At 45.6% G+C, this 27,400-nt stretch overlaps 1 protein-coding gene across 1 annotated transcript in view; it reads right to left on the reverse strand.

Annotated features, from left to right (window-relative positions):
- The window catches only part of prkar1b (protein kinase, cAMP-dependent, regulatory, type I, beta), a 66,230-nt gene that overhangs the window by 34,209 nt on the left and 4,621 nt on the right, over window positions 1-27,400 (reverse strand). Inside the window, exons 3-4 of the mRNA XM_078284835.1 lie at window positions 15,179-15,349; window positions 11,544-11,635 (exon numbers count right to left, since the gene is read on the reverse strand). Of these exons, the coding sequence (XP_078140961.1) occupies window positions 11,544-11,635; window positions 15,179-15,349 (263 nt within the window). The remainder of the gene's footprint in view (window positions 1-11,543; window positions 11,636-15,178; window positions 15,350-27,400) is intronic.

Consider the following 27,400-nt stretch of genomic DNA (forward strand, 5'->3'; position numbering starts at 1 on the left):
AAAGACGTGCAAGAGACAAAATGACAGAACATGGGGATGAATTAAGAACAAAGTAAAATAGGCAGAAGTCAGGTGTCCTTTTGGCTCAGTGGGCTAAAGCGTTGACAGTGTTGTGGGTTCATATCCAACTCCAAATCCCCCATTTTCTCTCTATCTCCAAAAAAGAATCTTTAAAATTGGAGTAGAATTAAGAAAGGGCAATACAAATCCCCATATCTCAGCATGAATGGCGACAATGTTCCGGACTTCCCCCTTTCGGACTGTTGTGAGGTGAGTGCGTATTAAGCGTGACAAGGCTGTTTTACAGGCCTACCTGATGATCCGACACACACCACCTGCTGATACAGCCATGATGTCAGCCTCAAAACATCGCAAACATGTCCAACCCTGCTGCCTCTCCTCTCCTCTCCCTTTCTCTCTGTCTCCCTTCTCGCGTTTGTCACTCTTTTACTAAGTTTAGTGATTAGGCTGCTGCACTTTCCGTTAACTTTGCTGAAAAACTTTTTTCTCGTCTTACTTTAGGACACTTTTTTTTGTCTTCGTGCTGTCGGCCTGGATGACTTTTCAGCGCTCACACTTTTTCACACTTTCTTACTGCCATCCTCGCCCCCCTCCTTCACCCCCTATCTCCCTTGTTCTTTGCTCCAGGGCAGGAAAAAGCAGGCTCCTTCCTCTACTTACAGGGAAAAAAGGGTCAGGCTGAATCAGGCGCTGACAGGACTAAGCCTCTACCTCTCTGATGTGTCTACAGGGGACGTGTCACTGGGATGAGAGAAAGAGACAGAGAGAGATAGAGAGAGAAAGAGAGAGAGAGAGAGAGATACACTTCCTCACCCAGCCTGCTGAGAGAGAAAAGGAGTAATTCAACCAAGCGCACACAAATAGACTATATATCAATCACACAGATAAAAAAAAAACCCTTAAAGAAAAATATATGTTCTGTACAGGTGCCAAGAGTCCTGCCTCTTTCTCTCTCACACACACACACAGACACACACACACACACACACACATCCTGACACGTCGCTAGACATCACAAAACATGCCGCTGTCCCAAGGGCATGTCTTTTCCTCTCCTCTCTCCCCTCCCTCCCCTCATTCCCACCTCACAGAAGACAAGCGCAAGAAGACAAGATAAGCATTTGAGCAGCAGATCGGGGCACAAATTGTCTTTTGTCAGGGGTTAACACTGAGGGGTGTTTACACAACACCACACATTACACACACACACACACACACACACACACACAGATACACACCGAAATAGAGAAAGACAGAGAGAAAACTCTGAACATGCCCCAGGGCCAGGAGAGGGGAAGGGGAAGGATGGATAGATAGATGGCTGGATGGACAGAAGAGGAAGGTATCTACTGTGGAACTGCTTAAGGGCAAAACTGTACATTGTATACGTGTGTGTGTCTGTGTGTGTGTGTGTATCGAGCTCATCAACTAGCGCCCTGGGCAGTGAGGTAATAGGTGCACTGGGTGCATGGAGGGGAGAGAAATAGCTGACATTCAATAGCTGACATCTGACTGACGCAACGCCTTCACTGCTGTAAACAGACAGCTTCATCAGACTTGCAGCCTGCAGACCTGGACAGTGTTAGGCGACTGACTAGCCCCTAGCAAAGAAAGTGCTAACAATATGGAATGTGCTAATGCTAACAAGCTGCTAACTGGAGATGTCGCTTAACTGTAAGTACAGCCTATAGCAACTTGCTAACTGAGAGCCCTCTTATGATAGCATATCACTTTGCTAAGTAGCTACTTACAGTATTAGCCTAGCAACTTAATAGAAAAACCGCTGCTCTATGATGGCCTAAAAACTACAGTAGCAAATAGCTTGGCAGCTTGCTGAGACCTCACATATTAAAGCCTAAACAGCATGGAAACGGGTCAAGAGGCTCTAATCTAAATGAAACTGAAGCAGATTGAGACCCGCTAGCCAGTGAAGAGGTCATGGGAGAATTAACGTGCTATAGCTAGACTGTTGTCCGTGCCTCTGCACTGGAACCTGTCACATTAGCATAGACAAAGCAGACAGGGATGTATACAATAGGAGGCCATGGGCCGGCCCAGGCAATTCTGTGGGGCGCTAGGCTATTCTGTCCCAGGCTAATGAGTGGCGGTCAGTGTCCGTTCCTCCTGTGGGGGGCGGCTGGAGCTAAGGCCTGGGCTGAGCTATAAAGCCACTGAAGGGTTGCAGGAACATAGTGTCCACACAGCAGGGGCAAACACTGATTAGGAACTGTCACTCACACACACTCACACATTTAGCCTACATACTCATTCACACGAAAGGAGACTTTATATATGGTTAAAAACACTCTCAATCTTCCTCACTGATATACTAGTACACACTACACCACAGACACACACACACACACACACACGCTCACACACACACACACACACACACACACACACACACACACACACACACACGTCCTGAAGAGTAATTAAATTCTAATGCGCTTGCTCTCTTTCTCTCTCCTCTCTGCACTTGTTCCTCTTTACTTTCACGTTCTGGACACTTTCAGGAGTCAGTTGGGGCCAGCTTGTGAGAGCCAGCTGGAATGAGGTGAGAGAGATTTAGATTGAGGTGATTCACTACCTCTCCTGCAGTGGCTATTTGATCCAACTGCTGCTCAGATCCAAAATGGAGGCCAGATTCCCAGCCTTTTTCTGTTATTGCATGACACACGGCCATGGACACACGCACACAAACACACTCATGAATGTTCCATTCACACACACACACACACACACACACACACATACAGTAGCCTATGCATGTACATGCTTGCAGAGAAACACACACATACACACATCGTTCTTGGAGAGCGCTCAAGCATGTCGGCCAGGCAGCATGCACACAAGCACATGCACACGCACCAGCAAACACAGGAGCACACACGTGTGTGCATGGACACAGACACGCACGCACCCACCCACACACACACACACACACACACTCAGTGATGGTATAAGCAGCTGAAAATGGCAGGGATGAATCATAGCTAGCTGGAGACCTGTCCTGTATAGACTATGGGGGACAGTTTGGAGGGAACACACCATTCTAACAGGACTCCAGACAGTAACACTGCATGACTCATTACTATTTGAAGAAAGGGACGGAGAGAGGGATGGAGACAGGAATGGAGTGAAGAGAAAGAGGACAGGGGGCGGAAGAGGTAGCAGGGGACCGGTTGGAAGAGAGCAGTGGGTATGAGAGAGGACAAAAGTTTCCAGCTGCGTGCATGTGTATGTGTGTGTGTGTGTCTGTGCTTTTGTACACACGTGTGTGCACTTGCATGTATGTGCGTGTATGTTTTTCCGTGCATGCTGCCTGGTTCAATGTGCATGAGCATGATATGTTTGTGTGTGTGTGTTGTGTGGTTTGTGTGGGTGAACGGGTGAAGTGTCCAGAGCTGAGGCGGTTGGTGCTGGAGATGTGGTGGTGTGCTGGGGGAGGTGAGACTGTTAGCCTGTTGGTCCTCTGTGTGCTGGGTGGTGGTGGGGATGGTCGAGGTTCAGTCAGGCCTGCAGCTCTCCCGTGGAGAGTGACCTCATCGCCTGGCCCCTGGCATTGTGGCAGCCGCACAAAGCCATGCAGGGGACAGAGAGAGAGAGAGCAAAGGAGAGAGAGAGAGAGAGAGAGAGAGAGACTGCACATGACTGTGGGGGAGGGAATGGACGTGCGTGTGTGTGGATGTGAATGTGCATGAATGACTGAGAGAGGGAGTGAGACAAAGTGGGATGAGAGAGACAGAGCAAAAAAAAAGCACCATCGGGAGAGAGTGTGAGCCGGATAGAGAGAGAGAGAGAGAGAGCGAGAGTAGTGAGTTTTGAAAAGGGGACCACCAGGATCTCAGGAAGAACAGGGATGAGAACACACAGAAAGCCAATGAGGGAATTAGTGCAACAGGAAAGACAAACACACACGCAAACAAATAGTCGAAACAACACACAACAGACTCCTGCTAACTCGTTCATGCTGTAGACGTTATGATGTTATTGCATAGCCCACCGTAAAATACAAATCATAAACACACACAAACATCCTCATTGGAAGTTGGCTACTACTCTTCCACCTGAACACACAGAGAAGCTCAATGACGGGAAAAGACCAACAAATAACCATCATGCGTGCGCACACACACACACACAATAATGGTCTGAGAGAGTCCTACTTCCTCAATGCTCACCCCAAATTTAGGAGACAAAGAGACTGGTGTGTAACAGGGAGAGAAGACAGACAAACAGCCATCCACTGTCGTTCAGTACCACTATATCCTGTTTCCCATGCACAATATACTGCCAGGAAGGACAGTCTGCAGGGGCTCACCAAACACAAGCGTGTGCGCGTGTATGCCCACACACACAGACATGCAAACAAACATTTTGTATGTGTGTTCTCGTTTGTATCTATGTATATGTTTATCTTCAGCACAAGGGAAAGTGCCTATGCCTTGTTCTCCATTGCTTAGTCTAGTAGGAGCAATGAGTCAAGTGATAGTTAATATCTGGATTATCTGTGTGTGGCAAAAACACCCCCTAGGGGCTGTTATATGGTAATAACACACTCTGTGTGGATGTGTGTAGGTGCATGCCTGAGACTATGCATGTGTGCACAGTCGCATGTGCATTTTGTCCGATTTTACCAAATTGTAAAATCCGTTTTGGCTGTACTGCTAGTCGTAACAGCAGGAACCTAAGAAGACAACAGAGGCTGTCTGTGTTTCAAATGCGAGCCCATATTCTGGAGCACACAGCTCTGGTTCCACAGGTATTGATATGGAGGCTGTTTTGAATGAGTGCGCTACAGTATCAGATGTAACGGTGATGTGATGGGAGCTGTGTTCATCTGATATGGCCACGCAACACATTATCTCCCTGCGCTTCCTCTTCGTCGCTTTGTCCCCGCACACTGGCCTTAAATAAACTTCCCCCTGAAACACTAGACGAGCCCGATCTGTCCGTCAGTCAGCCTCTGTGTCTATCTCTGTCTTGCGTTTTGTTTGTTGTGGGTAAGTTTTCTGTCTTTCTCACTGTTTTATTTGTTATTGTTTTTGTCCCTCTCTGGCCCTGTTCACACACACACGCACACACACACGCACACACACGCGCACACACACACACACACACACACACACACACACACAGACAAAGAGTGCCAGGCTTTTTACACTAAAGATGTTCCCTGTCCATCGGCAGGGGCTGGTGGGGAGGGTGCAGAGGTCAGGGTTCAGAGGTCAGAGGTCAACCAATCGGTCACTTCATCAACTCATTACTCTGGGTGTTAATTAGAGGATTAAAGCAGGCAGGATGAGGTAAGCGCCACCTCTTTAAAATCCTTCTCCTCATTGTCTCTTTAGCTGAAACATTTAAACTATGAAAGATTCGTTGTTGTATTTATGTTAGCAATTATTGATGTGCAAAATGTGTTCGTCAAGGCAGTCTGCAGTGTTTCTTAAATTCTGGGTTGGGGCACAAATTGGGTCATGAGTCTGTTTTTGGTTTCCCTCATGACAAAGAGAAAGTAAATAGTTGCTCAATTTACAATTGGATCCTGGCTGAGCGGATAAAGATTAACAACTCCTGTTACAGGATAGCAATTCATTTTTTACAGTTTGCAAACTCTGCCAAAAAACACAGATGAAATGGGATGAAGAGGGCTTCCCTATGCTTGCCAGTGTATTTATGTGGTTACACAGAGAGTCAGGCTTCTGGTCCAGTGCCTGCACTTCCCCCAGGAGAGCGTTTTGTGGTATAAGGATATTACACTAATGCAGGCAGACAGGACAAGACAACTTGATGGGCGTTTGTATGCGTGTGTGCGTGTGTGTGTATGTGAGTGTCAGGGAACAAATAAAAGGAGCGATGAGCACCAGAGACAAATTACCCAGAGGCCTCCTCCTTTGTCATTAATCCTTCTCCGAATGTGACCTCAAAGGGCTGTTTGTTCCTTTACTCCTTTTCCATCTTTCTCCCAACACTTTTGTCCCTTCCTGTATTCTCTCCATCTTTGCAGTCACACATACACAAAATGGGAGGTCATCAAGGTCATTTATCCAGGTGTGCAGAAAAACTGACACACAAAAAAACACACACATGAGCCGATACACGCGGTCCACTGCTATCAGAAGTCTCATGTCGTATCACATCAGTAGGAAGTCAGATAAGGAACACTATTACAGTACGAGCTAACACAGTGTGTGTTTAACCAAGCGATAGCGCTTCTATTGACCATATTAAAAGACTGATTCTCAACAGGCCAAAGCATCTAATAGGGGGAAGCGGTGGGGAGATAGGCTGGCAACTCTCACCAAACTGAGGGTGCACCTGGACAAACAGGCCATGAGCATGTACACGTACACACACGCACACACACACACACACACACATGTGCATATATACACATACACACAAGCCTGTGCGAGGCCAGATATCCAAATTAGTCCAAAAAATATCACCTGTTCCTTTACTGTTATCAATCCTGACATTATCTAATCAAAACCTTTAATCTCAAAGTTATTATCATCTAAGTGCAGTTAGTTGAAACCAAAACAGAGTAATCATACATCCAGATGGTAAAATGAGCTAATAGTTTCAGTGGATATGATAACATATATGGTTACAGTATTGAGACAGGTGGTTGCAGGCTGATGTTGGGTGTTAGCAATCCAAGCTCAGCACGACGTGAAATCAAACACCTGTTGCCGGCTTATCTTGTGTGTGTTTGTGCGTGTGTGTGTGTGTTTGTGTGTGCATATCATAATGAGGTCATTGTGGCAGCTAATGGGCAGGGCAGTGATTTGGGCCACGTCTACCCAGTGGCCCACTGAGAGCCACACCCTGGCAGAGGTACAGCCTTTGGCTCAGAGGCCAGTCAAGGTCAAAGAGCCAAACAGACAGAAAAACAAGGTGGTTAGAGACACCGTCCTGGGGGTGGGGGGGTGGGGGGGGGGGGTCTGATCCCTCTGGTGTAATGCATGAGTATTATACAGATGTGTCTTAAAAGGTAAATGTGAATAAAAGAAAAGAAACAAATTATACACTAAGAAGGGGAAGGTCTGCTGCCCTTAAAAAAAAACAATATTTAGTTGAAATTTGGAAGGGAGAATGTGCAATGTTTATCGTTTCCAGACAGCTGAGTGAAGATGCACTACGCACACACAAACACATTCAGATACACATACACACACACGCCTGGTGGTGCTTGGAAACTTAAAGGCCATAAAGTTTGACATATGGAATGGTGTGTTAATCAGAGTCCACGCTCCCAGCTGGACCGGACTCACTGGGAATACATACACATTCTTGAGAGAGTGCGTGTGTGTGGGTGTATATTTTGTGTGTGTTTCTGATGATGTGATGCTGGTCACCCTTCGTAGTAACAGTGGTGTTTGTCTGTGTGTGTGTGTGTGTGTGTGTGTGTGTGTGTGTGTGCGCGTATGTGTGCCCATGCTTGTGTCTCTCAGGAAGGATTCCAAATTTGTGCTATTGGTTTGATCACCACTTTTGCTGCAATGTGACCATATAAACTATGGGGCACAAGGGGCAGAGAGGTAGAAGTAAAAACGCAGAGAATGTTATTGTAGGACAGCAGGAGACAGAAAAAAGAGACGGGGTTATTCAAGTGTGAAAAAGGAGAGTGAGCGGAGTGTCTGACCTTAGGAAGTTTTGTTGTCCTTAGGAGGCAGTGAAGCAGAGCAGGACTTATGTGAGCTGAGCCAGGGAGAGAAGACAGGTGAAATGGCATCCAGCCAGGGCCAAGGAGGAGATGGAGGGAGGGAGGGCATAGGAACCTGAGGGTGGGGCAGCGCCACGTCTCTCTTGCTCTCTATCCCTTTCACTCTCTCTATCTCTCTGTCTCTCTCTCTCTCTCTCTCTCTGTGTGTCTCAGGTAGCACAGCAACAAAGTTCAAAAAAGGCCATCTGAATGTGTAGCTGGCTGGGACAATGACTTTACTCTTGCCTCTCCCTCTATATGCCCTTCTTTATCCTCGGCTTTCTCTCTCTCTCCCTCTGTCCCTTTCTCTCTCTCTCCAAAACACACTCAAACACAAACACACTTGACCCTGACAACCCCACGCTGCTCACAATGCAAGCTGAGGAATCGAGCATGTAGAAAACAGGATATCAAAGTGCAGGTCACAAGCTGGCTCTGTATTAGTTTGACTAATACTCTCCTGGTCCCAGGATGCCCTCCTGGATCATTTTTCTCCTGTCTGTCTGGCCCGTTCCTGTAACTGTACACCCAGTCATCTCAGCCCCAGCAAAAAGACTGATATGGCAGCTTCACTGCTGAAAGAGAACACTTCCTCCGGAAAGGCTTTATATACAGTATATGCGTGTGTGTGTGTGTGTGTGTGTGTGTGTGTGTGTGTGTGTGTTTGCAGGAGGAATTATAGACAGACACAAATAGCGTTCCATATAGAACACTACAGATCTAGAGCAGCAGCTATTGGAGTATTGTATTGGACTGTATTGCAAAATAAAACTGTACACAGACATATGATAACAAAAAGCACAATCAATCAACTGACAGATCATAACTTGTACATTCTGACCACTGAATAGAAAACAATATATGAATTTTCAAAAAAACAAAAATTGTCTCAGGGAGCGGAGTAACAATACCACAGAAAAAGAAAAGAAGAAAGAAAGAAAGAAAGAAAGAAATAAAGAAAGAAAGAAAGAGTCTCGTCAACCGGTGTCTGTTATTATTAATCACACTGATGTTTAGCTGAGTCAAAATGCAATGTTGGCTGCTGCTGTGCACAGAGCTGGTACAGCCTGACAGCACAAAAGCTTTAAATATCCCCTGGATTCCCAGAAAGGCAGATGAGAAACTATGTTCAAGCAAGGAAAATAGGGAGAATGAGAGAGAGAGAGAGAGAGAGAGAGAGACAGAGAGAGAGAGAGACAGAGAGGGTGGATAAGAGAAGAGGTGAAAAAGAAAGAGGGCATCAGAGAGGAGAAAGAGATAAAGAGAGAAAAAAGAGAGCATTAGAGAGAGCAGGGAAACAAAGAGGGCTTCATTGTTTTTCCTCCCTTCCCCATTACTGAAGGGGATGATAGCATAATATAGTGCTAATGGGGGAACAAATCGTGTGGCGTTCTGCTTACATAACTGCTGAGTGACTAATGATACAAGATGTTTCCTTCACACACACACACACACACACACACACACACACACACACAACAATCAGCCCATTGCTTTTCAGTCTCTCTCTCTCTCCCTCTGGCTCTCTCACACACACACACACAAACAAACACACAAACACATACCCCTCAAACAAGAAAACCCAATAATTATCTTACAAAACAATTGAACAAAACACAAAAAATGGCCAATGTGTCAAGAAAAGACAACATGCCAAAACATACATGTACAGTCATGTTCTCCTTGACAAGCATGGGTCTTGCAATATTGATCATCATCTGATACCAAAAGCAACGGTCAACTGTCGCTACACTCTCAGCCAATGAGACCTTGTGCACAATGGCAACAGCCCAGCAATCCAAATGGCCAGCTGTTAGCGGAGAGAGAGGGAAAGGGGAGAGAAAAAGAGAGAGAGAGAGAGAGAGAGAGAGAGAGAGAGAGAGAGAGAGAGAGAGAGTGAGTGAGTGAAGGGGGACCATATGATCACACTCCATCTGCTGATGTGCGTCAGTCCTTGACAGCTCTGGCACATCTAGAGAAGCCGATGTACTTCATACCGTGACTTCATCAATGCCAAGGACAGAAGGCATCAACAAGCAAAAATTATTAATCTGAATAATCTGAATCTCTCCCTTCAAAACGACAAGTACATCATTTAGGATGAGCTTAAATCACCAGTCCTCCTTTACAGACTATATTGGCAGGCTGTAGGCTTGAAGCCAATCAAAGTTTTGTGCCTAGCCTTATCACTGAGGGCGTATACGCCCTACCAGTTGAGCCATATGGAAAGACCTGTTGGCTGTTCTCTGCAGTTCTTCATAAACAACAGTAGCATGTTGTCTCCAAGCAGTAGCCCACTGCTGAATGCTCGAGGACCACATTGGCCACGCGTCAATACGCTCCTGTCTGTAGGGGATCCAGGCACAACAACCGCAACATAACCGCAATGCGACCAAGCCACCAGCCAGCCATCCAGCCGCATCAGTTAGAAGTGAAGAGTGAGGGACAACACAATTAAGAGAGGGAGTGAAAGAGGGGGACAGAGAAAGAGTGACAGAAAGTGAAAAAAAAAGAGGGCGAGAGTTGAACAAAAAAGACCTAGCCAGCTAACTGCCAAGTCTCAGTACAGTCCAGATCAGAAAGAGACCTAGCCCAGTCTTCACTAGCTAAGAGCCCTCAACTCTGCTAGCTGCATGTTCACCCACACATCCCACAACAATGAATTCCTGTCTGCGCTGCATTGACAGTTGATGCTAGCTGCGTATAGCGAGACAGCAAACATGACAGCCAGTCATATAAATTCTACATCATGCATGGTTCCATGGGGCTGACGATGATGCCATTACATAGCTTGGCATGCCAAGAGGCCTTGTGTACATTAAAACCTGATGGTTTATGGTCCAGTGCCACATGTGTCTCTGGTGTAACCCTAATCCGCCACATCAGCCACCCAAGTACAGGGTTTTTAGGACTGTCTGGGCCTATCACATGTTGCACGCTGCTCGGGGCTGCTTCAGAGGCACTGACATGCAATCAGAGCCCTGCGGGCCGGTGCCAAGGGAGCACGGTAAATTGTCAGCTGACGAAAGAGTGGAAAGAGTGTGTTTTGGGTTTGGTCCGGGGAGGCTTTAGCCGACAGGAAAGCTCCGGTGTTTTCCCCTCCACGGAGCATAATGGATTCTCCCCGCCAATGAAACACTATTCCGGCTGGCAGGCGGGCCCGCCAGCCACCTGAGAGCCTTTCCCACAACACCCCCCTCCCCTGTCAGAGCCAGACCCAGCCCTCACTGGAGATCTGGGACAGATGGGAGGGATGGAGAAGAGGACGGATGAAGAGAGGAGGAATGTGAAGAAACAGCGAAGAGGAAAAGATGGCATGAAAAATGGGAGGGATGGCAATAGGAAGGAATGGGGATGCCTTTCTCTGAGAGGGGTCCGTGGAGAATCGCTGCTTTCTGAGTAGCATAAGTCTGCACCCCCGCCCATATCTGAATACACAACGCGTTACTGACATCCACACAGGTTACCATGGCCACCACCAACAACACAACACACACAGACACCACCAGGCGCCCCTTACCCACCATTCACTGCATCCCCCCTCCTCCTCTGCCACTTCTGTCCTCTTTCACCCCTCCCCTCCCTCTATGTCAGTGTCTCTGCAGACTTGAGATGCTCCCAAAGCAGGCAACACTGGCGCACAGTGGCCACGGGGGCAAAGTGCTCAACTGCAACAATGGCCTGTTCATGGTTTTATCACTTGACAAACATGCGTACGTACTGCACACACACATCGGGATCCCTGGCTGCACAGCAGACGTTGTTCAAACGCATTCATGATGTCAGTGGGGTTACAAAGGTTTCGTACCTTCTCTCATTGTCGTCCAGGTGAGCAAACAGCACGTTCTTGGAGATGGCCTTGGCCAAGGCGGTCATGGTCTTGTAGTCCTTTGGGATCACCTGTGGATACAAAGCAAAAATCTCTATTACAGTAAAGTGGATTGCAACAACACTACACAGGTGGACAGATCACATGAAACAAACCAGGGCAAACACATAATGGGCCTCACTTCAAAAGCGGAGTAAATTGAGTAATGAAAGAGCAGTGTATTGGCAACCTCTAAAAGGAATAACCCACACGTGTGCCTGTGTATTTTTGGGAAAGCCCATCTGTTCAGGGATTATGCTCAAAATGTCACACAGCCCTTAAAAGTTCACAAGAGGCCTGAACTCATTCATAAAACATGCATTTTCATGTCCCAGACTCTGTGGTGTGTGTGTGTGTGTGTGTGTGTGTGTGTGTGTGTGTGTGTGTGTGTGTGTGTGTGTGTGGATGTGTGTGTGTGTGTTCATGGAAAGGGAATGGCAAAGTCTGTAGCCACAACAAAGCCACAGAAGCCTGTATTTATAGAGAGGCATCCTAGGAGAAAACTTAAGCTCTTTTACTGTGGGGAGAGAAAAGAGAAAAGAAAAACGAAAGAGTGAGAGAGAGAGAGTGAGAGAGAGAGAGATAGAGAGAGAGAGAGGGAGGGGGAGGGAGAGGGAGAGGGAGGGAGACATGGGGATTTTATAAATCAGAATGTCAGAATAAAAATGAATGCGTGGAAGGGAGAGGATGGAAGAGATGGAGAAGTCAAGAGGAAGAAAGGAGAGGAGAGGGGACAAACAATGAGTGAGACAGAGAGAGAGACAGAAGGGAGTGTGTATGTGTGTGTGTGTGTGTGTGTGTGTGTTGTCTTTGGGGGGTGAGGGTGGCGGAGCAGGCTGTAATTAAGGTTAAAGTAACAGATGTCTCCACATGAATACGACCACGCAGCACAGAGCGAAACACACACACACGCACACACACACACACACACACACACACACACACATACCCACACACACAAACCACATCACATACAAGCTGAAAAATTCATGCTCCTAAGTACCAACATATTGGCTATTATCTGCAGTAATTAGGCCTGGCTGCTGCATGGAGACACAGAGAAAGAGGCTAGCCCGGTCTGGGTAGTGAGGGTCGGGGGACAGAGGAGGAGAGGAGGGGACAGGCACTCAGAGGGGCTCAGTGTTCAAGGGAATTTTCACGACCAGATTTTAGGTCAGCCTCCTAATCATATGGCACCCTGGGGATCATTACATGTCAGGGCACTCGGACACAAGTGTATCTGTAGAATGCATGTTGTTAAGCTTGGAACCGGCTTTTGAATCACTAGCACTGCCTTCATTACAAGTCAGGGTCTGGCCTTGCTAACTTGCAACATATTCTGCTCAAGCCAATTGGAATCCCTTTAAAAAAAATGGGTTGGGCAAAGCCACATGGGGAAAGATGGATTTCCGTTGGCTGAACAGCTATGACTCTACAAGTAGTTAGGCGAGGGATCCAATCAATATCAATACCATTATTTGTCTCAATTTGTAATATCCCTACTATTTTTCTGTATTACAGTATCTAGACTATTACATATGATGTTAGTTGAACTTTATGATACATGCTTGGCAAACCCAATGCTCCCTATTCATGCCAAAAGAGCTCTTTTGAGTTCGATTAACAAAATATCTGTCTCAGTGCCCACTCTGTTCCCACGTCTTGTGATGAGGGTGCCCACCCAGTTCCCATCAAATTGATGCCAGTCCTTCCATTCATTCATTAAATGTGATCTCCACGCGTGACTGACAGGCCTCACAATTCGTTAAGACTCTTACCATTTTACGGCAAAGACATTTTAATCAGATGAGAAGGGTTAGCTAATGGATTGTGTTCTGTTATAAAACAGCTGTTGATTTTCACAGTGGAGTCACTAATGGAATTGACGATGTAGGAAGATGGCAGCACATTGGGTCTGAGTGCTGGGGTGTGTGTGTGTGTGTGTCAATGTACGTCAATGGCCAGAGGAAATCCTCTCTCATTCTGAAGCCGCAATGTGCTTTCATCTTCATTCACATTTCTCTGATGGCCGTTGGGTAAGCATATGAATTAATCTGTTTTTCACATGCTGCTCATGTGGCAGTGTAAGTCTTTGCGTGTGTGTGTGTGTGCGTGTGTGTGTGTGTGTGTCTGTGTCTGGGTCTGATAGTGAAGAACAGTGAGGAAAATGAGGGTGGGGGCGGGTTTGTTGCCACTATCCATGGTTGAAGTCTCTGGTAGAGACATATTGCTTGTCCGAGTCAGAAACACAAACGCACGCACGCGCACGCGCACACACACACACACACACACACACACACACACACACACACACACACACACACAGCATGCTCCAGTGGCCATGCGATTACAGCGTGGTGACGGGGGTTCATGCCGTTATGTCATTACCCAGCAATTAATGCCGTGTCACGTTAATTACAATTGAACGAGCACGGTAATGATCTAACGACTGGTGTGTGTATGTGTGTGTGTGTGTGTGTGTGTAAGGGTGAGCTACAGTTTCTGGCATAGGTGCACCCTTTCCTATCCAGCTCCATTTAATTATAAGATGGACATGTCAATGACAGAGAGCGATAACTGATAACTCTAATAGCCTACCTCTCTACTATAAGCCAACACAAAGTCACCTTACAAAAGGAATGACTTTAGGACCAGGCTTGTCTTGGTTGGAATGATGCGACACTCACGACACTGTGAGCACAAGCCTAGGTCACAACCTACTCTTGCTCATGTTTCCCATTACCTCTCCACCATATATTGTCCCACAAACCAGAGATTCCAATCAAATAAATTGATAAATAAAAATAAAAAGAACTGTCTTAATTTATCTCCTCAGGCTTGCTCACTTTCAATCTGCTGTTCCACACTGGGCTACATTATTTTCTCTATATTTCTATATTTTTCTTGTGTGGATTGTTTAATTTGGAACAAAGTAGCTAAATGGCAGATATTAACAACGATTGCTTTGTATTGCACATCTTTCAATTTCACAAAGAAGGCATCAAGTATGTGAGAAACATGAATGGGTGAGAAACATGAAGCCTATCACTGTAAATCAAAAACATCAAAGTGTAAAATCTCAACATCTGTGCTGAATATCAGTTAGCTCGCTGACTGACAAGTCGTGCATTTTGCTGCTATTCAATTCACTGAAGTGTCCAAGTCCATTCATTAATTGCTATCATAAATTTCCATTGTTTATCTCGCTTTTCAGCCTGTCAAGCTGCTCCCATGAATGTGTTTACATTTATGCAGTTAAGTGGGTGTTAACTGAGTGACAGGTTTGTGTTACGGCTCACTAAAGTGTGTGTGTGTGTGTGTGTGTGTGTGTGTGTGTGTGCCTGTGTGCATGTATGAGTGTGTTTGTGAGTATGTGTGTGTGTGTGTGTGTGTGTGTGTGTGTGTGTGTGTGTGTGTAGATGTATGTATGCCTGTATGCATTTATCTGTGTGCATGCATGTGTGTATGTGTATGTGTATGTGTATATGAGTATGTGTGTGCAGGTATGTAAGTATGCGTCTGTCTGTGTGTAGCTGTATGTGTGAGTATGTGTGTGCGTGTCTTCCCAGGCTGACCTTGCGTACGTAGCTGACAGCGTCCTCCTCAGTGTAGACCTCGGCACTGACCCCTCCCCTGCGGCGCCGGGCCTTGACCACTGGGTTGGGCGGCGGGGGGGAAACCTCGTCGTCATGGGAGTCTGATTGGCTGTTGGACTTCTGCCGCGCCATGATCTGCTTGCATTCTTCCTGTGAAGACAAGAGGAGAGACAGGATTGGTGGAGGGACCGAGACAGCAAGAGAGACAGGGAGAAGGAGAGAAAGGGAGAGAAATCGTTTTTCAGTGGTTGAAATGTCAAACAGTTATATGGTCTATCAAAACAGTAACCTTCTCAAGCAAATCTTGTGAGAGCATAAAAAAGAAGTATGGGTAGGAAAGTATCACATTCAAATGGATTTAGTGCGTGCAGCTAGCCTATTGTAGCTTCAGGCAAGAGAAAAAAGAACGTTTGAGACAATACTGTCTTTGTTTTACTTCACAAATGACCACATGACGAAGGAGAAAGAAACTCTTCAAATGCCCTCCCTAACACAAAGAATCAAGTGATTCTTAACCAGGTCAGATAACACAACTGAATGGAATAAAATGCCAGAGAAAGAGAAGTGGAAGTGTCCAAGCCCTGAGTGCACGCTAGCTGGAGGTCTGGCTGCCATGGGATAAAGAAAAAGCTATCAAATATTGATATCTGCAGGCCTGAAAATGCCGAAGGGAGAAGGCCCAGCCAGGTACTCCCTTCTTCTCAGAAGATGAACAGCAAGGAATAAAGACATCAAAGGGGAGGCAGGACGCCTCTGGCTGGCTGTTGTTTCAACTGCTGAACACTCTGCAGGTGATGAATTATTGATCACAAACTTGATTAGCACATTAGCATAAGCACACAATAAGAACAAACTGGGCTTGTTAATATATGGGAATGGTGTGTGAGGAAAGGGCAGGGGGAAAACATTTTGTGCGACTATGTGCCAGTATCCATTGCTTTGTTTGTGTGTTTAGGGCAGTGTGGGGCTGTGTAGGCATTTGTTTGTTCATTCCTTTGTTTGAGTGTCTGTGTGTCTGAGCGCACACTGAGAACTGAGTGGACAGCAGTATTATTCACCACCCTGTACAGTACATGTATGTTGGTACAGTTTCAATCCTTAAGACACCATTTTGTTTGAAAAGTTTCAGTGTATTTGCGTTAATTAAAAGTCTGCTTGCTTGTCTACTGTCTCGTCGCTGTGCAGCCAGTCGCAAACAAAGGTGTCTGAGAGAGACACGACTCCAGACAGCCAAGTATGGCATGAGGTGACACTGCAGCAATACAATAGAGACGCAAAAACACACACACTGAGAGAGATTGAGACAGAGAGAGAGAGAGAGAGAGAGAGAGAACCTCTGACAGAAAGATAGAGAAGGCCACACAAGGAGGGCAAGAGAAAGGAAAAGACAGCAAGAGTGACAGAAAGAGAGAAGGTGACACAGAGGAGGCGGGTGATGCCTCTCAAACTGCCATATTACCTGACAGCAGAGACAAACAGAGTTGTCAAATCCAGACCTTGCAACGCAGCACTGGGCTAAACCCTGGCCTGAATAAAATCCACGAGAGCTCTCTGAGCATCCTGCATCCTTTCTCCATAACTGTTTTAATCCTCCCAACAGCAGAATGTAATGGTAATGATATGATACAGTAATGCTATACAATGGCAGCCAGTTAGGGACCTGTCTAGAAGGTATTCATCAACACAGAAAAGGATGCACTTCCACTCCTTCTTAAAGTTTGTATCCTTTTGCATCTAATGTTCTTGTTCTCATTTTCCCTCTCTCTCTGTCTTTTTCTGTGACACCCCCTCCTCTCTCTGACTCTGTCTCTCTAGCCCTCATTTCATCCTAAGGTATATTGTTAGAGATGCTTTGCTCACTGTCTGTGTAAATCAATGTGATGATATAGATCACATGGTTCAGAGGAGTAAGCAAACACACTCCTGGCATGCACACCTGCACGTGTGTGCGCACACACACACACACACACACACACACACACATACAAACACATTCACACACACTCACACACACTCACACACACACACACACACACACACACACACACACACACACACACACATACACTTCTTGCTTACGCAAAGTCACTCCCTGAGGGAAGAGAGCCAGCAGGGAGAGAAGAGGGGGATACAGCCAGAATAGTATCAGCACACACACGCACACACATACACACATACACATCTATACACACTTATCCACACACATATTCACATACTCACAAACACAGGAAGACTGCAGAAGGAGAGCAGAGCTCACATATTATTCATTCCAGCTTAATCAAGGAGGCCAGGTCTGCAAGCAGGTAACACAGTGCGGGTGCAGGCAAAGCCAAAACACACAAGGATTCAGCAGCAGCAGCCTTCCCTTTCTTTCACACAGCAAATTAATACACAAGTCTCTCCTCACCCAGACGACTACCACAAATCACAATCACAACTGCAGTCTAACAAACTAGCTCTTTAGTCACAGCAAACACTAACTCTAGTGAAAACCAAATCCATTAACAGTGCTGCTGTCTACAACACTCACTACCGGTCACTTCAACTCTCCCACACACTCACTCAAACAAAGTAGTAGCGAGCATCTTTCCCTTGCAGCAAAACTAGCCGGCTCTGTAGTTGTTTGTGCTTAGCCAACAAACACAGTGTTGTGTCCAATCGCTAACTTAACCAAGCGGTAAAATCAACGCTAGTCCGTTCTGCCACTATCACACTATGAAGGTTAGCTACCGGAGGCTAACTACAGGCTAGTTTGTTAGCGGAGGTATTTACCATGGCATGGAGGGCCCCTGGCCAGGCCCGCTGTGTGTCCCTCAGTCTGTCAGAGGCACCGGGCATCAGCCCCTGGGGTGAAGCACTCGTGTGTGAGTGTGTAAAAGTGTGTGTGGGAATCAACACACGTGGATCCCCATCTCATACACACCTGATACACACATCACACCGCAGCAGCATCTCGCCATGCTGGCACGGCCACCGCTGCGTGTGTGTGTACGTATGTGCACACTTGTGTGTGTGTGTGTGTGAGCAGAGAGTCCAAGTCCAAGAGTGTGTGTGAGTGTGCGAGTGGCAGCGTGTCTGCAATCCCCACGAAACAGCAGTGGAAGAATAAGACTACTGATGAAAACACTGATCACAGCAAAACGCTTCTCTCCCCATCGCTCCTGCGCAACTCTCTGTCTCTCCCTTCCTCTCGCTCTCTCCCTCTCTCTCTTTCTGCTTGCGCACACACACTCGCACAATCAGGCGGTGCAATGAGCGGGCTCCTCTCGTTTCCCCCCGTCGCTATGACAACTGAGCACTGTGAGCATCCCCTGTAGTTGGTGAGTCGAAGCAACACCGGCTCTTGCACCTACACACACACACACACTCACACACACACACACACACCAGTTCTGACGCCTATTCACAGATTGTCTCTGTCTCTCTCTTTCTCTCTCTCTCTCTCTCTCTCTCTCTCTCTCAGTCACTCACACATACAAACAGTGATTCAGTTCGCAAGGAGGGAGAAAACGTCACTCCTCTCAACATTGACTTCTGTTCTGGCCAAATGTCGCGTCTGCTTGTGTGTTTTCAATCAGTGACTAGCTCCAAACATTCCCATAGGGTTACATCATCATCCCATACATACCCTGTGTGTGCCACACGCTGCTCTGTACCATGCAGTGTCTTTCCACTCCTCCCTCTGACGCCCCAATCCCGCCCACACTCTTTCCTCTAAGGTCAGAGGGTCAGGCTTGAAGCAAGGCCATTGTGTCTGGCTCCAAAAACTCCTCATACTGTTCTTGTCCCAGTGCCGACACACACAGGGGCATAAGGAACACATACAGTATGGGATATGACTCATGATGTCGGCATTATAGCGGCCTACACAGGGAGCTTCAGTAGAGCAAGGTCAGCTGCGAACATCTGCAGTGTATCTTTACCAGCAGTAGAGGTACACCTTTTTCTGCTTTAGCTTTTCTGTCACAACACATAGCCTCGAACCCAGATCGGTCTGAGGTAGTGCCTTTGGCAAAGAAAAACACTCGTCTGCAGTGTGTCTTTGCCAACAGTGGAAGATACACATTTCACTGCTTTCGCTTTTTTTTGCCACAACACATATGCTACAGTAGGACCTATCTCAATCTGAGGTAGTGCAGCTCCTATTTACAAGAAAACTGAATGTCTTTGCTAAAGCAAAAGATTCTTCTCTTTCTCCTATCTATTGTATTTATCTATCAATGTATTTTCTTCTGTAGCAGCAGCCCTCTTGCCCTATGTCAGTGTCTCTCTCCCCTCTCTCCTTCCTTCTCTCCTCTTCTCGCTCTGCGTCATCATCGGCGGCTGGCTGCCAGTGAGAGAGGACAGGAGAGGAGGGGGGAGAGAGAGGGATAGAGGAGAAAAGACAGAGGACACAGGCGTAAGCAAGGCACAAAAGCAGTGAAAAAAGTGGGCTTTCCATTAGCGGCGGAGAGATCGCAGGTCAGAGAGGCCGGGCCAAAGAATGAACACAGACAAAAGACGACACACATGCAACCACATGCACACTCACCACATCTGTAGTCATGATTATTAAACCATTGTGGATTCCAATTCAAACTCATCTATGGATGATGAGTCATATTAAAAAGGCGCTTCTCACCTATTTTGTTCACACCCGTAATCAAATTTGCACCAAGCAGATATGAACAAAAGGTTATGACTAACTCCCATCCTAATAGCCATGACTAACCAATATTAATCAGCCCAACCAATCATCATGTTCACCTCAAAACCATTCAACCAATCGCACAAGCAATAGGCTCCCTGCGCAAGAAAACATCAAAATGTTCATTCTTCCATGAAGTTAATTTTTGATATTAGTTTGAGACGAGGCTACATCCAACAGCTGTCACCTTAGTTAGCCCCCGTTCGGTGCTGTAGACAATTTCACTCTCCATTGCCTGGAGTGAAAGCGTGCGAGTGAACAAAAAACAACAGAGTGCCACACACACACATACACACACACACAGGCAGCGAAGCGTGGAGAGCCACCAGCCGAGCTATCAGTCCACTCATCACTCTATTCCACACCATTACAGCACCACAATGGGCAGAGCACGCTGTTGTATTAGGACTGTGTGTGTGTGTGTGTGTGTGTGTGTGTGTGTGTGTGTGTGTGTGCTGACACGGACCTCCTGTCTTTGGAATGATATTCAGTCTCTTTACGGCTCCACCTTGTCCACTCCTCAAAATCTCTGAAACCCACACTTGGGCAATATGTTACACATGCAAACACACACACACACACACACACACACACACACACACACATATACACACACAGACAACCACACCAGACCTCTCCACTCCCATTCATTTGAATGAAAAGAGAGGACACAGACCCAGCATGCATGGGGCCCTTTCTATGTCTGTCTGAAGTAAACAACAAAGTCCATTCACATCTAGAAGGATAACTATAAAGATACCGATAACTATACAAATATTTAAATCGTTTTAAGTCAATAGAATGTCTGTGTTCCCACTACAATGATAACTATAAAAACATCCAAAAAGATGACTTTGATGATTTTTGGTTCAATCTAAGAGCACTTTTTTGGATGCAGACACAGCTATAAAACATTTTCAACCAATCAAATTCAAGTTCTAAGAAACGGGAGAATTTGGTAGCTCACTGCAGCGATGCTCCGTTTGCTGAGGAACTGATCACAGATATTATTGTAGTGTGAATACTTGTGCAACAATGTATAGTTATAGTTGATAGTTATCTTTATAGTTATCGTTCAAGATGTGAATGGGCCTTAAATCGTACTACTGTTGCTGTTACAACAGCCACATAGAGCTGCCGCAGACAGGTAGGGAGCTGCAGACAGGACCAGGTCGCTCTCCTGCCCTCCACTCATCACATCCTCCTTTCACAACTTCATGAATACCGCACACCTTACCCTGCCACTTCCACAACAAATGCCACCTTCTCACGCTCACAGGGTGTTGGTGGGAGTTCTCTCAGAGCTTGAGTAATTTCAGTAACCTTACAAGGGAGGTCCCACATCCATCACGACTGCTGCATTACGCAGCTTACAAATCAACAAAAACTGAAAGGCGAATTGTTTTGCAAACTCAATACAGAAGCATTATGCCGCCTAATTGAAAGCTAACCGATTGCTTTGCCAATGCTGTGTTCGGATTTAAAGGTGTTGAACTGCTCAGGCAAAGATCTTTTGAACCTTGTGTGGTTGCTGTGATCTCTCTCTCTCTGTCCTAGCGCTGTACATCTTTCCCAAACACCTTTCTTCCTCCTCTCACCCCATCCACCGATTAGTGAGGCCAGCCTGTGGGGGAGGACGGGGGCTATGCGATGGGCAGATGAGAGCGGACAAAGAGGGACCACCATGGAGGCAGGCGCTGGGGGTCTGACTTACCTGTCGGGGCCGTGGGCCAGGGAGGAGGCCTAGGCCCGGGTCACTGGGTGCACTCCTGGAGAGACAGGGCAATTTGACTGACTACCCTGCTCCCAGTGTGGCGATGATGGGTGTCAAGATGCGAACACACACTTAGGCTGTAGACACTGATTTCACTTGTGGCTAGAGCTGCAACGATTAATCGATTAATCGATTAGTTGTCAACTATTAAATTAATCGCCTACTATTTTGATAATCGATTAATCGGTTTGAGTAATTTTTTAAGAAAAATAAGTCAAAATTCTCTGATTCCCGCTTCTTAAATGTGAATATTTTCTGGTTTCTTTACTCCTCTATGACAGTAAATTGAATATCTTTGGGTTGTGGACAAAACAAGACATTTGAGGACGTCATCTTGGGCTTTGGGAAACACTGATCGACATTTTTCACCATTTTCTGACATTTTATAGACCAAACAACTAATCGATTAATCAAGAAAATAATCGACAGATTAATCGACAATGAAAATAATCGTTAGTTGGAGCCCTACTTGTGGCACTACACTTCAAAATCCCTCGCACATGCATCTATTGTTCGTGTTGACTGAATACAAAATTGACGGAATTGCATAGCCGATATACTGTAAGCATGCACACCACTTACACGTATGCGCGAGCACACACACACATACACACACGCACACACACGCAGACTGTTCCCCACAACAAGGCATTTCAGGCGACCCAAGTTTAGACTTGGGACAGGAAAAGGGGGAGAGAGGAAGAAAGTAAAAGAGAGAAAAGAGAAAGTAGAGGATACGGGAGATAATCTAACACTACAGCTCATTCTCCTCTAAATGCTCTCCACAGACTCAACAAACAACCAAGCCCTCCTGACAAATTGTCAATCAGAGGCCTTTGAAGGGCCTTGGTGGTTTTGTTATGATAGGACCTGGTGACAGCTGAATGGCTAGCAGCACAGAAAGGCCTCTCATGTTACAGGGGAGGGGGAGATAGAGGCCGACTGACTGACTGACTGACAGATAGAGAGAGAGGAATTCTCCCATAATGCACTCTGATGGGACCCTTCACATACAGGGTTGGTGCAGCGGGGTTTATATTTGTTTTCCTTGACATGCTATATGAGGTCGAGGTGAGCTATGCACCAATGAATAATCAATGCAGCGCTGACCTACATAGAGAGTTGGAGACGCAAATAGAGACGCAAACGTTGAACTTCTGTCTACTGTTTCTACCGCCGCTTCTGAAAGACGTGTGTCTCTCCTGTTTTTATTATGCGGTTTTTCAGCATAACTCAAAATCATCATTTTCTGTCAGGCTGAACTAAATGTACGTAAACATTATTTGCAATTCCATTCACTTGACATAAAATGCATCGGAGTGTAAAAAAGTTTCTTAACCATGTTGAGTCTCCTCTGCCACCGCACTGAGCCTCAGGGAAAAAACAGTAACATCTTAGACTACAGTCTCTCTCTTTCACTCTCTCTCTTTCTCTCTCTCTCTCTGTCTCTCTCTCACATACACACACACACACACACAGGACAGCACCATATCCCACCATATTCTAACTTTGTCAGCAGAATTGATATGCTGTAAACGATTCTCATGTTGTAGACTCATTAATTGGTTAATTGGTTCAAACTGAGAATTATGGTGTAAGAGAAATGCCTGCAGGTGAAGAAGGAGGAAGGAAGCGGGAGTGGTAGAGGGAGGCAGGGACAGATGGATATGGAAGGAGAGAGGAAGATGGAGGGAGAGAAAGGCAAATGGTGGGAAAGAGGAAGGTTAGGAGGGAGGGAGGGATATAAGGAGATTAAGGGAGAGCGAGGGTATGCCAGAGGGAGATGGAGGGAGAGAAAGGGAAAAGGAGAGAAAGATGAAGGTTACGAGGAGGGAGGGATATAAGGAGATTAAGGGAGAGAGAGGGTAGGTCAGAGGGAGAAGGAGGCAGGGAAGGGAAAGGGTGGAAGACGGGAGACAGGAGGAGGGAGGTAAGGATGGAATGAGTGAGAGAGAGGATATTAAGACAGAGAGACAGATATGAAGGGAAGCAAGGGGCAAAATTAACATGGAGATGAAAGGAGAAAATGAGGAAACGGAGAGGGAGGGGGAGCATATGCTGTATGCACACTACCAGTCAAAAGTTTCCATATTTTATAATAATAGTAAAGACATCAAAACTATGAAATAACACAAATGGAATTATGCAGTGACCAAAAAAGTGTTAAACAAATCAAAACTATCTTATATTTTTGATTATTTAAAGTAGCCACCCTTTGCCTTGATGGAAAGACAAAGGCTTTGGAAAGAAATTCATACATAGGCATCAACATCACTATTTATATTTGTCTAAGAAACACATTTCAAGCATTTTAGCATAAGCCTTTAGATCAAAATGTCTTTAAGATAATGAAAAACATAGTACATTTCATACATAATACATAATCAGATGTGTCCAAACTTTTGACTGGTAGTGTAGATGTAGTATGGTATACTGATGTTGTATGGTATATGATGTAGTATTTGTGTATGTAGCATGTATATGATGTAGTATGGTATATGACACGTATATGATATGGTATGTAAAGCCCTTTGAAACATGCTTGTGATGAAGGGCTATATAAATAAGCTTGACTTGAGCTTGACTTGAAAGGTGGGGAAAGATAGAAAGAGAGAGAGATAATGAAGGGACAGAGAGATGGAGGAGAAATGAAAGGAAAGAAGAGAGAACATTTTCCTAGACAACGCTGTGAGTGTTTGAAAACAGCCAGGAGCGTAGCATGAGACACAGACTCATGACAGACCCACCAGCGTAAAGCAAACAGGGAACATTGTGCTAATCGCCACAGCACACACCGGCACACGGATGCAAGTTAAGTACAGCCACAAGCACACACACACACACACAGAACAAGCAGTAACACATTAGCAGCCGATCTGAGTGCAAACTTTTAAAATACCCATAAAAGAAACAGTTGGAGACAGAGAAAAAGAGATAGAGAGAGGAGGAGAGAGAGAGAGAGAGAGAGAAACAGAGGCAGGCTCTGGTGGTCTGTGCTATCCTATTTTGGGCAGTAGAGGGCCTGTAGTACACTATATACCTGAAGATATGGACAAAGTTACATTGGCTCTTCATTAACACACACACACACACACACACACACACACACGATCACACAGTCTTTGCTCAGCACAGTTTGTGTACTCATGCTAAGGCCCACACAGTCACAGATGGAGGTGAAGAGTGACGCCTGTCATGTGCTGTACATTTGGCTGTGTGCGTGTGTATGTGGGCGTATGTGCGTGTGTTTGGTTGCCAGCGCAGGTGGCATGTCATGTATAGATCAATGTGTTGATTTCTACATAAGCTGTGATAGAAACGATTGTAGGAGAGAGGGACGCATATCTCATGACATCCGATACGCTCTCTGTGAGGGTGGAGGAGAGAGCGGGGGGAAAGAGAGAAATACAGAGACAGAGAGAGATAGAGAGAGAATGAGTGAGTGAGTGAATGAGTGAGTGAGTGAGAGAGAAAGAGAGATACTGCTTTAAGGTACAGCAAAAGGAACCCGGTAGAGTGGCAGCCTAAAGTGGAGTTTTGGCCACCAATGTCACTGCTGAAGATGGAAATCCTGCCACTGCTCTCCCTGCTGTGAATGAAGTCTCTCTCTCCACTCATCGCATGGGTAAGAAAATCAGCAGCACCCTCTAATACAGCCATGCTCTTGGCCAACATCCCTCCCATCATCCCCTACCAGGAGGGTATCACCAGCCCAAACACAACACAATTCTTTGTTCATCACAACTGTTTCAATAGTGCTGTTGTCTATGAGTTGTAACGTTCTACTATAAACTTTGTATTAAGATACTGACTCAAGAAGCCTGATTATGGAATTTCCACTGAAGATCAGGCAGCTATGCTACAGATGTAACAAATACTAACAAGCACAGAGAATACTGAAAATACTGAACGCAGGCAGATTTGTTTTTGTTTTTTTGTCGTTTTTCCCCGATGTGTGCCAAAGATTCAAGTTCAATTCTCAGCAATTACTCACTGGATTGGAACTGTTAGCTGAGGATAGAGAGATGAGAAGACCTAGCTGGAGCTACTGCTGTAGTGATCAAAGGCATCATTACCATGCATAAATAAGCAGGATGAAAGGGAGTGAGACGTCTGTTATTTTCCCATTCACAACGTCAGCCGGGGGGCCAAACACACACAGCATGTTATTAGTCTAGCGAAACAAAAGTTTAAACAATAATTCTGACAATTTAGTGTGCTGTCAAGTGTGTGTGTGAGGGAGCGAGTGTATCGGTGATTGAGAGATGCCAACACAAAACAAAGTGAGAGACAGAGACCCAAAAGAATGCAAGAAAGCAAACAAACAAGAAAGAAAGCAAGAACGCAAGAAGGAAAGAAAGAAAGAAAGAAAGAATATAGGTGCATGTGGGGTAGCAAGAGACAGACAAAGAAATAGAGAAACAACAACCAAGACAGTGAGCAAGGGGGGATACAGAAACCGAGAGACAGAGAGAAAAAGAGATTTTCAAGATAAGATTGTGAACGCCGTATGAAATGGATACTGTGCAGATATGAAATGAGGTTAGGGCTGGCAGAGGGAAGAAAGAATACCCCGATGATCTAACTGGCACAGAGAAAAAGCTGAACACATCAGAAGGAGAGAAAAAACTTTGTGAATAAAGGGGCTCATTGAACACGGCACAGCCTAGAGTCTATCTATCCTCTCCCGTTTCCTAGGTTACCGCCTCTAGTGGGTGACGAGTGCTGACGAAAAAGGCTGAGAGAGAGAGAGAGAGAGAAAGAGAGGAAGAGAAAAAGAAACAAACACGCACACAAACACGGAGAATGGAGTGAGGGAGAGAAGGCGATGACACAGGTGTATTTTCAACCGACGTCTTTTCTTCTTTGCTGTCATCTCTTTGTGTTGAGAGCAAGAGCTCCATGTAGTGAGACACTGCCAGAGTCAGAGACCGGACCAGCCAAGGGAGTATATTCTATGTCGTACACACAAACCACACACACACACACCACACCGTGAATTCAACATCATATATCAGAATAATATCTAACGCAGCCCACTCTAAAAACTTGAAACTGTATATTACTGATATAGGATGCATCTGCACTGCAAATTGTCCATCTTAACAAGTCAATTTATCTAGCACTGACTTCTAAAATCTAAAAAACAAAATCTTAAAATCTAAAACTAAAAAAGTGAAAGGATCTGACAATTTCACCTGCTTCCAAGGGCATATCACTCCACAATTATTAAGATAATATCACTTGATTCAAGGAAATTCTTGAATTATGTTGATTTGCACAGGAAACAAATTAAATTATCTCACCCCATTGGCAGATTTTCATCACTTGTTTTAAGAAAGATACGATTTTACGACGTTACGATGGATATGTTTAGCAATGCGATACTGATAAACCTTAAGAACAGTGACACACAGAATAGATACAGCAACATCAGAAAATAGAGAGAAAATGGCATCTACCGTCCTAAATCCAGATTAAATGGCCTTTAAATGGATTGTTGACCCAAATGCTGTCCTCAGAGTTAGTGTGCGCAGGGGGAAAGGGACACAGTAAGCTTCTTAAACCACGGGGAACGTCACAAAAGATTTTATTGGTGGCCTGTTTTGATTCCATGAATGACTGAACTCATACTGAATCCTTACCAGCTCCAAGGATGCTGTTCTGACCCTGCGCTCAGACCTCCATGGAGGGAGCCAAGCAAAAAGAGGAGAATTTCCCTATGGGGATCAGTAAATTA

This window comes from Centroberyx gerrardi, chromosome 7, assembly GCF_048128805.1.
Source record: "Centroberyx gerrardi isolate f3 chromosome 7, fCenGer3.hap1.cur.20231027, whole genome shotgun sequence".
NCBI lineage: Eukaryota > Metazoa > Chordata > Actinopteri > Beryciformes > Berycidae > Centroberyx > Centroberyx gerrardi.